This window comes from Setaria italica, chromosome IX (genome assembly GCF_000263155.2).
Source record: "Setaria italica strain Yugu1 chromosome IX, Setaria_italica_v2.0, whole genome shotgun sequence".
NCBI classification, from domain to species: domain Eukaryota; kingdom Viridiplantae; phylum Streptophyta; class Magnoliopsida; order Poales; family Poaceae; genus Setaria; species Setaria italica.
Window position 1 is genome coordinate 51,661,039 of NC_028458.1, and position 14,337 is coordinate 51,675,375.

The window sequence follows — 14,337 nt, forward strand, 5'->3', positions numbered from 1 at the left end:
TTTCAGGTCGTTTTAACTTTTCTAAATTCATAGATATTATGAATTTAGAAAAATTAAAATGACCTTAAATTTGGAACGGAGGGATGTATAATGTACATGCTTCTCAGAAAGTACAATAATACAGCCAGTTGGGCATTCAAAAGATGCAAATTATTCGCAGCAACCGTCCACGCAAGACGCGATCTAATTGCAAACTAAACTGGCCCATATTCACCTCATCGTTTGTTCCCTCGATACATACACAGCTAGATCATAATATCAAAAATGGAGAATTCACATTTCAGGGGGGAAAGTGTTTCTCCTGAAACAGAAATCCATGCATGGCTTTCAGATGTGGATACGTCGTACATTACCACTTCCGATTGGCCTACTCCATAGACCGTAGCTAAGCCATTTTTCCTTTTTCTTCTTCTTCCTTTTTGTTGAGATGGCAATGCATCTGCTGGTGCACAGCTAGTAGCCAACCATAAAGTGGCAATGCATCCCCCCTCGTGCCCCGCAGACAAGTCACCCCATCACCACCGTAATCCCCCACCCTTTTGACCGCCTGCATCAGCGTTTAAAAATCAAAAGGCCAGGGTTCTTTCCCTTTCCCTCCACTGTCACTGCCACCCTCCCCGCCTTTTTCCATTTCCCTGGCTCACCTCGCCACAACGACGGGCACCACCACACCATGCACTGATGCACCGCACGCGCCGATGAGGTCGATCGACATCCACATCCATATCCACCCGCACAGTTCACCAGCTAGCTGCGATCAGCTATCGTGCATGAACACGGGCGCTTGCTTGCGCTCCGCAGGTCTTGTCTGCTCGCGCCTTGTCTCGTAGCTACCCGGCGCCTATTTAAGCCGCCTTTCCCTTCCCCGTCTAACGTTTCCGTCTCCCCCGGCCTCGCACTCACTTTGACACCGCTCGCTCTCGCTTGCTCGCGCGCCTTCGTCGTCGTCCTCTCCCCTCTCTCACCTGTCAGCTCTCGGGAGTCATCACACCGGTCAGCTCTCGGACACCCTAGCAGCAGCTGCGTGCGCGACCGCGAGGAGGGCCTACGAGGCGACGGCTCCAACTCCATCGTGCTGCTAGCTCATCATCATCATCATGCTAGAGAACCAAAAGCAAGCGGAGGTAGGCCAGCCGGACGCACGCCCCGCGCACTCACGCTCTGTCTGCTGCTGTCTCCTCCAATCCGATCCCTCTCCTCTCTGGCTACGTACTCTTTCTAGCTAGCTCCAGCTCCGAGTCCGATCCGACCGGCCTATGCCATGGTTATTACGTTTTGAGACATGTAACTGACGCTGCGGTGTCCGCACATGGCTGCTAGGTTCTCTGGCCCAGGCTGGTGGCCAACAAGCTCTTCCGGAAGCCCTCCGGCAGCCACGCCTTCGTCGCCGACTTCCCCGCCGCCGACTTCCCCGTCGCCGATGACGACGGCGCTGAGTTCAGCGACGGCGGGTGCAGCCCCGACGCGGACGCCAGCCGCTGCGTCAAGCGCCCGCGGCCGCAGGAGCGGAGCAAGACACTTAAGTACAAGTACGTGTGCATTCATGTCCGCCGGCTCGATCGATCACCTGCCGGCGCATCAGCCATTCTCGTCTCGTTTAATTATTTGCATATCTATACATAGCTGATCGCAGTTTGTTCGGTCACTCAATGGATCGACCAATCCAACTAACTGTGCAGGCTGTTCGCGAGCACGTGGAACGTGGGTGGCGTGGCGCCGCCGGACGACCTGGACCTGTCGGAGTGGCTGGACGCCGGCGACGGGCCCTACGACGTGTACGTGCTCGGGTTCCAGGAGGTGGTGCCGCTGCGCGCGCGCAACGTGCTGGGCGCGGACAAGACCCGCGTCGGGATGCGCTGGATCGAGCTCATCCGCGCCGCGCTCAACCGGTCCTCGCAGCGAGTGGGAGCCGGCGGCGGCGGAGATAGCGGGAGGCAGAAGGTGCACCCGGTGCGCGACGGCGGTGCCAGCGCCGGCGAGGAGCTGGCGCGTGAGTACCGGTGCGTGGTGAGCAAGCAGATGGTGGGCATCCTGCTGACGGTGTGGGTGCGCGCCGACCTCCGCCGCTTCGTCCGCCGCGCCAGCGTCTCCTGCGTGGGGTGCGGCGTCATGGGGTGCCTCGGCAACAAGGGCGCCGTGTCCGTCCGGTTCTGGCTCCACGACACCAGCTTCTGCGCCGTGTGCTGCCACCTCGCGTCGGGCGGCCGCGACGGCGACGAGGCGCACCGCAACGCCGACGCCACGGAGATCCTCGCCCGGACGACCTTCCCCCGGGGGCACGCCCTCAACTTGCCCCACAAGATTCTAGACCACGAGTAAGCCACCCACTACACCAACACTAGTCGTCTACTACCTGCTTCAGTATCAGTATCAATCTATCATCCACTAGTACGCGGCATGCCATGCCGGCCAGGGAACTGATAGAGGTCGGCCCTGCCGATGGCCGTAGGGAGAGAACTAACTGTGTGCTTCAGATCAAACACGCCGACCGCCGTGGCGCTGACCGCAGCAACACGACGGGAATTAACAGGCACAGTAGACGCTGACGCTGACACGGACCGAACGCGTATGAACGCTGCAACGGCCGTTTCTTTTTTACTCCCACTAGTAATAAAAATAGTATTCAATCCGGTAGCTGAACCGTCCACGGGACCGGTAAATCAAGGGCAGGTCTACCGTCTACATAGATATCGTCTCCGTATCTGGTCTGGGATTTGGGATAAAAATACTGCCACTACCAGTAAACATACGCACTGATCATGTCAGGTCGTGTGTTTAGCCGATCTTTCAGGTCCGATCGACCGCCCAACTCCCTGTTTTTTTATACAAGATCGGTTGATCTTTGGTTTAACTAGTAGTGAAACACCTGGTCAAGACAATGACAGCCAAGATCAACCGATCATGAGGCATGCAGGCTTTGACTGATCGATACGATAATCTGATGCGTTTGTTTACTCTTGTGGGTGTGCGCAGCCGGGTGATCCTGCTGGGGGACCTCAACTACAGGATCTCGCTGCCGGAGGCCAAGACGCGGCTGCTGGTGGAGCGCCGGGACTGGAAGACGCTGCTGGAGAACGACCAGCTGCGCGCCGAGGTGTCGCGGGCCGGCGGCGCGTTCCGGGGCTGGAGCGAGGGCGACATCGCCTTCTCCCCCACCTACAAGTACTACCCGAACTCCGACACCTACTACGGCTGCGGCGCCGGCGGAGGCGGCAGGAATAAGAGCGAGAAGCGGCGCGCGCCGGCGTGGTGCGACCGCATCCTGTGGCACGGGGCCGGGCTCTGGCAGACGCGATACGACCGCTGCGAGTCCCGGCTGTCGGACCACCGCCCCGTCCGCGCCGTCTTCGCGGTCGAGGTGGACGCGCCCAGGAACCTCAACTCGCTCAGGAGCTTCTTCATGTCCGAGAGGTTCGACACGGCCAGGACTAGCCCCGCCGCCGACCGGCTGCTCCGCAAGGACCACGCCAGCAGCGCCAGATTCGCAGAGACTCTCTGACACAGGCCGCCGGTCCTGCGTCGACGACGGAATTGTCATTCCAATTGTATACAGAGGCAAAAGAGAGTGTATATATGAATATGATTATTCAGTTCTGATCGATGGTTCATATGATCGTATCGTATCTACAGGTAGCTAGGATACAGAGATGTTTTTTTACACCCTGTTCCTGACTTTCTGTAACTGCGTCTGTACCCTTGATCCAGTGAGTATTCAGTTGTCTCGAATTTTGTACCATGGAAGTTTGTGGCCTTAGGCCCCGTTTGGATCCGATTATGGATTCTGGAAATCTGGATTTTGAATGGATTTCCGATTATGGATTCTGGAAATCTGGATTTTGAATGGATTTCCAAAATCTGGATTCTGGCAAAATCTGAGTGAACCTTTTTGGATTCCTAAATTCCAAAATCCGATTGCAAAATCAACCCTTAAGGAGCTTTTGGGATTCACAGAATCCAAAATGTAGATTCCGAAAATTGAGTCGAAATCTGACATGTTTGGAGGAGCTCCGGATTCCAAATTCTGGATTCTGAAAATCCGGCCTGATCCAAACGTGCGCTTAAACGAGTGCAGAATGTTTTCTTACATCAGCAGGTGCAAAAAGATATTGTTATATTTGCTATGGACGGCAACTTTGTATCGTCCACTTGCTATTGCATGCTACAGCGGGTACCTAAAGCAAAAGGTGTGGTTGACACACACAGGTTCTTATTTCTGAATTCAGATGTATTCAAAACCATAGTATAAAACTTTCTGCAGATCTTGGATGATTAGTCAAGCTACTCCAATGTGGTACCTGTCTTCGCGCATGTCTACAGTCAGTCAGCGACCCTTCACAAAGAAGACTATTGTGTGCACTGTGGCAAGTGTTCTCCAGGAGGTTTGAAAACTATTGTGGCGTTGTCATAGGCCATAGCAGTTGGGCGACAAGCAGCAAATCTGGTGGTCTCAAACTCGCGATCCATCCCCTAAATTCAAGGGCTCTGTTAAGATTGTCCCCCGTCTTGTTTCCTGCTGCTTGTTCCTTCTATTTGTCAGGATCCAGCAGAACAAATGGCTTGATCCAAGACATGGATGCTGCCTTGCATGTGGTGCGAGACAGCCGTTTTGTCTCCAGTCTCTGCTTATCATTTAAGCATGCTAGCATAGCTCTCTGCGAATGGCTACTTCAAATAAATGTCTCCACAAATTGTATCTGCGCACTTAACTCAAAGTAGCCTACATATTGAAATGAAAATCGGCGTAGTTTTAGTCAAAGATAGTTCATTACGTGCATTATTTATACTTATTCTGAGTCTGAATTAGAAGGTTGACATTGTGTGAACCCTGAACCATCTCAGGAGTCCTGTTGTCGTCTACCCTTTCAGATGTTCCACATTCTGATTAATGTATGAAACCGGTCCTAAACAAGGGATCCCTGAAGATTCTGTCAAGTACCCAGAGAGTAATCATATACAGTACAGCAAGGGATTTCTTTAAGGAACAACTAAACCAATTGTGTTGGACCATTGTGGCGTTTCCACTCGATCGATAACCACATGAAGGTCTTAGCGAGCGGCTAAAAGAAATGACCAATCATATTACATCATGGATCACCTAACACCTGTTGAATCATACTCATATGGGTCCAACCTTTCTCAAGAGAAAATAGCGAAATCATTGGATCCGTAACAACAGTGCGCCGGATCGCCGATGGCGTCTAGAAGAACTAGTCACCAGATAACATTTCCAAGTTGCAGTGATCATTGTATATACTTAAAAGGTTCATTCAGTTCAGAAGGGCTTTCCCAGTGATGAAAATTGCGTCTCTAGCCCCTCAACAATCACATCAGCGCACCAGCTCATGGAAGCAGCTCATGAACAAGTTGCCTCCTTTTTTTATCCGCCTGAAAGCTCCATTAACCCATGTTTTAGCTCGTATCGCGTTGCAGAGCGTTGCAGAAGGCAAATACTATCTTTCATCCATGACATAAGGCAGAAATTTTGCAGGAGACAATAATACTTCCATCAGATGATGCAAGTTGCTTACTGGGTTCAAGAATGGCTAGTTGTTGGTAGGCCCTGGCTATCCTCAAATGGGCTCTCAGGTCAACTTCTTCACAGCCACTTACCATGCTGAGGTAGCAAGGGGAGGAAGAACTCTTCTGGTGAGACAGGAAATGGTCTAGAGTGATCTGTGTTCTTCCTTTCCTTGCTAGAGAAATATCTTTGCACGGCCATACGTCCAACTGGTCCACTAATTGTCGCATGCTCCAAACAGAAAGTACAACAATACTTGCGCTTAAGTGGCAGAGTTTCCGAATTTGGGTCCACAACTTTGGACACCACTGTAGTAAGTGTGGTTTGGTAGGGCAGCTTTGGCCATTGGGCATCGGGGGCTACTGTCCTGATTGAGAGACAAGCAACTGCGGGCATCACCACAAACGGCATGCACATGTGGCGGTTATAGGTTGTTTTTCTCTCTCTCGAATATGCAGGAGAGCTGCACATCATTGTATTAAGGGGGTGTTTGGAAGCCCTACCACATCGGATGTTCAGATGCTAATTAGAAGAACTAAACATAAGCTAATTACACAACTAATAGCAAAACCCCTAGGCTAAATCGCGAGACGAATCTATTAAGCCTAATCAATCCATCATTAGCGAATGGTTACTGTAGCACCACATTGTCAAATCATGGACTAATTAGGCTTAATAGATTTGTCTCGCGATTTAGTCTAGGAGTTGTGCAATTAGTTTTGTAATTAGCCTATATTTAATACTTCTAATTAGTGTCAAACATCCGATGTGATAGGAGCTAAAGTTTAGCTCATGTCTTCCAAACACCCCTAAGTAGAATGAGCAAAATTGTTTTTACAGACTCCGCGGAGCCAAAGGCTCACGCCAAACACATTGTATTATAAGAAATGCAAGAGACACAACCGCTACTCTATTTTATTGCTATTACTCAACTTAAGACGACCTAAACGCTGAGCGCCTGCCACTACCCAAAGATCAATGACGCTCTTGATGCGCTGCAACAGTTCTTGGGTTGTGGAGGAGCACTGGTTGAACAACCGTGCATTCCGCTCCTTCCAGATACTCCAGATGACAAGCATGAAGAGTGTGTTGATCCCCTTTCTTCTTTCTTGCGGTTGTTGTCTTCTCAACTTGGCCCACCAATCTTGCAACGAGATCACCTCATTACTGAAACTGCAGTTTCAGTCCATCCAAGAGGTTGCTCCCCACCATATGTCCTTAGCATAGACACAATTGACGAGGATATGATCGGAGGTCTCGTCTTCCTGGTCACAGAGCCCAGCACTTATCATGTGCATCAAGTCCGTGTCGTCGACGACGGTCGGCAGTCCAGATGCGCCGCTTAGTTGCCAACCAGGTGAAAAATTTGACTTTAGGTGGTGCCCAACTGTTCCAGATCCTAGCTGCACCTTGCAGCCGGGTGCTTCCAGCGTGCATTTGTTTGTAAGCTGAGGCAGTAGTGAAGTTACCGTCCACAGTCCATCGCCAGCGGAAGGTGTCCTCACGTCCCTGATCAAGTATAATCTCTGGCATTCTCTCCCAGAGATCGATGTACTCCACCAGCCCTTGCACCGTCCGGCCACCTCGAATATCCTGGGTCCATCGTCTATTCAGCAATGCTTGTGAGACCGTCCTACTGTTCCTGATTCTTTTGGAAATCATCTCATGAAGAGTAGGGGCCAGCTGAGCAACCGATTGCCCATCAATCCAATTGTCGGTCCAGAATAAAGTGCACTGTCCATTCCCAACATTGACCATGATCGATGCTCTGAAGAAGGCCTGGACTTCAGGTTCGATGTGAATTTGTAGTGCTGACCATGATCTCCCCTCATCAACTTTCTGCAGCCATAGCCATCTTGTTCTCAGTGCATATCCTGCCAGTTTGAGGTCCACAACGCCCAGCCCTCCATATATTGTCGGTCGGCACACAGTTGGCCAAGCTACTACATTTTTTCCCCTTACTGCAGTATCCTTCCCTGTCCACAGGAAGTTCCTTCTGATGCCGTCAAGCTGCTTGATCACCCATGGCGGTAACTTGTCAGACATGCTCAGGTACACCGGCATCGAGGAGAGCGTCGACTTCACCAATGTCAGTCGACCACTTTTGTTCATCAACGGGCCTTGCCAAGTTGGCAGCTTTGCTGCTACCTTTTCAACCGGTGGCAAGTATTGTGATTTAGGAAGGGCTTTAGTAGATAGAGGGACCCCCAGATAAGTTATTGGAAACTGTTGAACTGCACACGGCAGTGTTGCTTGAAAGTCTTCCAACTTCCCCTCGCAGCCAAAGATCGGGGTGATTGAGCACTTGTCCAGGTTAGTACGCAACCCAGAAGCATCCCCGAAGAGCTCTAAGATTCGGCTGATAGCTCTTGCCTCTCCAACCATAGGTGCAGCAAGCAGGATTACATCGTCAGCATACATACTGCAATGGTACTTGATGTTGTGTACTCCAAGTGGTTGCAGTACACCATCTGCACTTGCTTTGATAAACAGCCGGTTCAGAGCATCCATTGCTATCACAAACAACATTGGGGACAACGGGTCACCCTGTCCTAGTCCCCGTCGGTGTTCAATCGGCGTGCCTGGCTGTCCATTCAGCATTACACGGGTCGAGGCCGTGGACAGGAGAAGGGAAATCCAGTCCCGCCATCGAGACCCAAATCCCCAAGCCTGCAGCACTTCCAACACAAATTGCCAGGACACAGTATCAAACTCCTTGGAGATATCCAGTTTGAGCAGCAACTTCGGTATCTTACGTTCCTTCAGCATTGTCGCGGATCGCTGGACAAGTTTTAAATTGTCCAGGATCGATCTTCCTCTGATGAACGCGCTTTGGTTGCAGAGGACAAGATCGTTCATGTACCGGGTTAACCGGTTTGCCAACAACTTGGATAGTAGCTTTGGGAAGCTATGGATTAAGCTGATGGGGCGAAAATCTTTTGGTTCTTGGGCCTCCTGCTTCTTTGGGATCAGGGTGAGTAGAGCGCCATTGACGCACCAGAAGCCTCGTCTGTCAACCGTGTAGAAGGCGTTGACTGCGTTCAGAACATCATGCTTGATCACCGGCCAAGCAGACTGGTAGAAGGCCCCCGTCATACCATCAGGTCCCGGCGCTTTGTCAGGTGGCATTGCGCGGATCACTTGCCACACCTCGTCCTTCGTGAACGGCAGCTCAAGAGGTGCCAGCTCCCTCGGCGTGATACCCAGTGCTTCCAAGTTTAGCGTCCGCGGCCTGTCTTGCTCACACCCGAGCAGGCCATCAAAGTAGTTGTACAGAGTGTTCGCCATTTCCTCCGCTGTGTGCACCGTGCCGCTGGCCGTTCGTAACTTGGTGATGTGGTTCTTGCGCCGTCGCACGTTCGCACACAGATGGAAGAATCATGTATTGGTGTCTCCTTCACTCAGGAACAGTATGCGTGAACGCTGGCGAGCAATCGTGCGTTCGAGCGAGGCCAACCCCAACGAGAGCCGCTTGAGTTGTCCTCGCAGCTCCCGCTCGGCCTCCGAAAGCAGTCGTAGCTCTTGCGCGCGGTCAAGTTGCAAGATCAATTCTTTGGCAATTAGAAGTTGAAGTTTTATCGACCCAACCTTCTTTGCAGCCCAACTCTGTAGTTCTTTTGTGACGTTACGTATCAAGTAGTCGAGGCGTCTGAACGCGTTCGTGACATCGTTCAGACAGTGCCAACCCCGAGCCACCGCATCAATGTAGTCGTCAAACTTCGGCCAAATCTGGGCTTACTGCGAATGGAGGCGTCCGTTTGTAGTAGGAGGGGACAATGATCAGAATCATCAGAGGAAAGTGCTTGCAGAAAACATGCAGGGTGATCATCCTCCCATTCCACCAAAACAAGGACTCGATCCAGCTTGACGAGCGTTGGATTGGCACGCTCGTTGCTCCAGGTATACGTGCGACCGTGCAGATGAATGTCTGTTCTAGCACATCTACTGTTCGGCGGAACCATGCCATGTTCCACCGAGTGATGCCTACAGGTTGTTTCCTTACTGCCATCAACATGTCATGGTCCTATCCTACTACACTCCTACTCCAGCAATCATGCACAGCGTAGGTTCAGAAACAAAAGGCGATGAATCAGGTTCGACAACTTTGGCTGGCCATCACGCTGCTACAAAGAGCCGTTTGTGTGTGTTCTGGTAGCCCATAGATGGATAGCTTCAGCCATTGGTGGTGCGAGTACTAAATAGCGGTGGTAGCGGCCGCAATAACGGTAGCAGCCTATTGCCGCTATCGCTACTAGGTAGCGGTCGGGCTGTTGCGGTTTGAAACTTTGCGGCCGCAATTGCGCTATAGCGGGCCGCAATAGCGTGGAAAAAAAAACCCTAATAGCCTAGCCCACCAGTGGACCCCCATCGGCCATTCGGCCTCGCCATCCAGAACACGCCGCCGCCACCCGTGTTGGTTGCCCGCCGCCACCACCCTTTGCCGGTGCCGCCGCCCTTTGCCAGCGCCGCCGATTCACATACTCGACTCGAGCTCCTCCTAATCCTCATAGACCTTTGCCGTCTTACACTCTTAATTTAAGCATGTGAGACATCAGTTGTTTGTATGCAATTAAATATCTATTTATACTTATTATTCATGATATATATATAATTAAAATTATGTGAGATTATTAGGTGCCGCTATTGGAACTTATCGTCCGCAATATCGCCCGCTATCCGCAATCTGCTACCTCGACGTCAATCCGCTACCAACCCGCTATTCGCTATTTATTACCTGGTGCCCTGACACATGCGTCTTTGCAGTTTCAGTTAGCTCGACGATAATATCTTCCAATTGGATGGGTTCCAGAATGTGCTGATCAGGACACTTGGAGGAAGGCTGGAGGAACAGTGACCTTATCTATCAACATCTTCTGAAAAGAGGGTAGCCTTTCGAGTTTAAGCGAATCAGCGTCCGAGCCCAGGCCTTGTTGTGCTGTACTGTATGATTGATTGGTGAGCAGCGCACCCCAAAACTGTCGGAGAGTAGCACGATCATAAGTTTTTTTTCTCGAATACACAGGAGAGCTGCGTCATTGTATTAAGAAAATCGAAACATAAGTACAAAGTCTGCGGAGTTGGTCACACACACCCACATGCATGCAAGCGTGGAACCCACCTGTCTAGCTGCATGAGCTAGCAACCCACCACCCTGACACTGAAGTAGGCTATCTCTCAAGAAACAAACAACCTAGATGGCGGGCCCCGGACATAATCGAGAGCTCGAAGTCTCGCTTGATGCGTTGCAGTAGTTCCAGAGATCTGGAGGAGCATCGGTTGAACACCCTGGCACTGCGTTCCTTCCATAAATTCCAGAGGATGAGAATGAGGAGGGTGTCCACTCCCTTCCGTCGCTCCCTTGGCTGTTGCCTTCTCAGTCTTGCCCACAATCTTGCATTGAACATCTGCCAGGTGCAAATTGGCAATGGCATCCCGACCATGACAGCGTATCCCACCAAATTTGCTTGGCAAATGAACAATTCACCAGGATGTGGTTGCAATTCTCCTCTTCCTGATCGCACAGCTAACACTGAGCGCGAGCATCAAGTCCATGGCATCAGCGTCGGTCGGCCGTCCAGATGCGTCGTTTCGTTGCTAACCAGGTGAAGAACTTGACTTTGTGAGGAGCCAAGTTCTTCCAGATTCTTGACGCGCCTTGCAGCCTGACGCTACCCTCGTGCAGCTTCTGATATGTTGACGCCGCTGAGTAGTTCCCATCAGAAGACCAGCGCCATCGGTATCTATCTTCGCTGCCCTCCTGTAAGGTCCATTCCGAGAGACGTTCCCATAGGTCGATGTACTCCATCAGAACCACTACAGATAGACCACCGCCAATATCCTGTGTCCATCGTCGGTTGGGGAGAGCTTGTGCCACTGTTCTGCGATTCTTGGTGCGTGTGGAGACCGTGCTGTGTAGTGTAGGAGCAAGCTGGGAAATGGACTGTCCATTCATCCAATTGTCCGACCAGAACAAGGTTCGCTCTCTGTTTCCCAGCTGAACTGTTATCGATGCTCCGAAAAACACCTTACTTCAGGTTCCACCTGAATCTGCAGTGCGGACCACGATCTTCCCTCATCTGTCTTCTACAGCCACAGCCAACGAGTGCATAGCGCAAACCTGGCCAATTTGAGGTCAATTACACCTATGCCGCCATGCATTGTCGGGCGACAAATAGTAGGCCAAGCAACTGCACTTTTCCCTCTCACAGCAGCATCGGTCCCAGTCCATAGAAAATTCCTTCTGATGCTATCGATTTGCTTGATTGCCCAAGGCGGCAACTTGTCGAACATTGTCAGGTAGATTGGCATTGCAGAGAGGGTAGACTTTACCAATGTCAGACGACCACTTTTATTCAGTAATGGCCCATGATGGCAGTTTTGCTGCCACCTTCTCCACCAGCGGCATGTACTGGGATTTGGGCAATGCTTGGGTAGAAAGCGGCACCCCTAGGTAAGTGATGGGGAATTGTTGAATGGGGCAGTGGAAGAACCGACTGAAACTCCTCCAGTTCAGCGTCACATACGAAGATTGGAGTAATAGAGCACTTATCCAGGTTTGTTCTCATGCCGGAGGCGTCACCAAAGAGTTCCAGAATGGAGCTGATTGCTCGTGCTTCGCCCGCAGTTGGTGCCGCCAGCAGGATCACATCATCGGCATACATACTGCAGCTGTGGCGGATGCTGGAGATCCCCAGTGGCTGGAGGACGCCGACATCTCTCGCTCTGTTGAGAAGCCTGTTCAATGTATCCATTGCTAGCACAAAAAGCATCAGGGTTAAGGGGTCTCCCTGTCGCAAGTCGCGTCGGTGCTCAATTGCTTGTCCGGGCTGCCCATTAAGCAGTATCCGTGTGGATGCAGTGGAGAGTAGAATCAAGATCCAATCCCTCCATCTTGATCCCAAACCCCAACCGTGGAGCAACTCTAGCACAAATTGCCATGACACAGTGTCAAAGGCTTTGGAAATATCTAGCTTGAGCAACAGCTTGGGGATCTTCCTCTTCTTGAGCATGACTGTTGAACGTTGAACGTACTTGAAGTTGTCTAAGATGGACCTCCCTTTGATGAATGCGCTTTGATTAGAGAGAACCAGCTCATTCATGTGTGGGCTGAGCCGGTTAGCTAGCAGTTTGGACAGCAGCTTCGGGAAGCTGTGAACGAGGCTAATTGGGCGGTAGTCTTTAGGTGTCTTCGCGTCAGGCTTTTTGGGGATCAGTGTGAGGAGAGCACCGTTGACACACCAAAGTCCGCGTCTGTCGATAGCATAGAAAGCGTTCATAGCCCTCAACACATCATGCTTGATGATGGGCCACGTCGACTGGTAGAATGCCGCCGTCATGTCGTCCGGCCCCGGAGCTTTGTCCAGTGGCATAGAGCGTATCACTTGCCAAACCTCTTTCTCAGAGAATGGCGCCTCTAACATAGAGAGATCCCTTGGCGCGACTCCCAGCTCCTCCAGGTTGAGGGTGCGTGCCCGCTCCTGCTCACTCCCTAGTAGGGCGTCAAAGTACTTGTAAAGCTCATCAGCCATTTCCTCCAGAGTGAAACCATCCCCTCCCCAGTCTGCAGCTTGGTAATACGGTTTTTTCTACGCCGGCCGTTCGCATGAACCTTGTGTTTGCGTCTCCTTCGCTGAGGAACAGGATGCGTGATCGTTGCCTAGCGATTGTGCACTCCATGGAAGCCAAGGCAAGAGATAAGCGTTTGAGCTGTCCTCGCAGTTCGCACTCAGCCGCAGAAAGTAGCCTTGTCTCCTGTGCACGATCAAGTTGAAGGATCAACTCCTTGGCGATACAGGTTCGAAATTCAACCAAAGTTTGCAGAGTTCTTAAGCAGCGGAAAATAACAAACGGAAGCTAGCGCCAAAGTCAGATGTCACAATGAGGCCGATCATGACATCAATGATCCCTGTCCTCGCCGTCCGAGGAGGGATCCCACTCGACCGTCCACCCAGGAGGAAGCTGGGGAGGCCAAGTGCCAAAAGCAGCAAACTCAGGGGCTTCAACATCACCTGAAAGATGTGCCGCAAGCAAGGCTGAGCAACCATGCTCAACAAGACTTAACCGACAGGTGGTTCTAATCCACCAATTTCTAGACATGCAAGGCTTTTTTGGCTGAGGGGTTTGTTTTGCCAAAAGCGACTACAGTAGATCCTTACTTTCAACATTTTAGCCACAAGTTCTATTGTTGTTTACCATTCTAGGTTAGCAGCTATACTCAGCCAAGCATAGTTTTCCAAGCAATTAAACAAGTAACAAATTTAGATCACCACCATCTTCCATTCTTACTCAGTGTAGCATAGCGATCAAGCAGTCCCAAACTGTGAGAGGCAGACGAATCGATTTGAATTTCTTAACCATGCATGGTGAACCTAATCTCACGACATCCGCGCACCACGAAGGGTCGCTTCATTTGTCAGCCATTCCCATCAATTCCCAGGCGCGTGTCAGGTCCAAACCGCCCGGTCTCTACCGTCCCGGTCTCTACCGTACTGTGACCGTACTTGCACCCACATGATGCATCATGGGAACTACGTTCCAAGGACAGCAGGGGTATAAGCCACTTGCCGGTTCAATCAGGTACTAGGCTTCCCCATCCCATACTAGGTATGAGATTAGTACTTTCAAACACTTGATCACGAACACCACACTTTCCGACCTTAATCCAATTTCTTGTAGACAGGCGGGGCAATCCACCGACCACCAAAATAGTTCACAGAGCCGTGCCCCGTCCATCGTCCTTATAGTTGTAGCAAAAGAAAGCAAGCAACTCCTATAACTCGCGAGTGACAGGAAATCACTCGACTTTTACCGAGTCCTAT

The 14,337-nt window shown here is 51.2% G+C and overlaps 1 protein-coding gene across 1 annotated transcript; it reads left to right on the forward strand.

The window, feature by feature from the left end:
- The first annotated feature begins 833 nt into the window (after positions 1-833).
- On the forward strand, positions 834-3,803 carry LOC101754732 (type IV inositol polyphosphate 5-phosphatase 9). Its single transcript, XM_004985010.2, has 4 exons — positions 834-1,124; positions 1,321-1,529; positions 1,680-2,315; positions 2,974-3,803. Exons 1-4 carry the CDS (start codon positions 1,098-1,100, stop codon positions 3,497-3,499), a joined length of 1,398 nt encoding a protein of 465 aa, XP_004985067.1. The 5' UTR covers positions 834-1,097; the 3' UTR covers positions 3,500-3,803.
- The last annotated feature ends 10,534 nt before the right edge of the window (positions 3,804-14,337 follow it).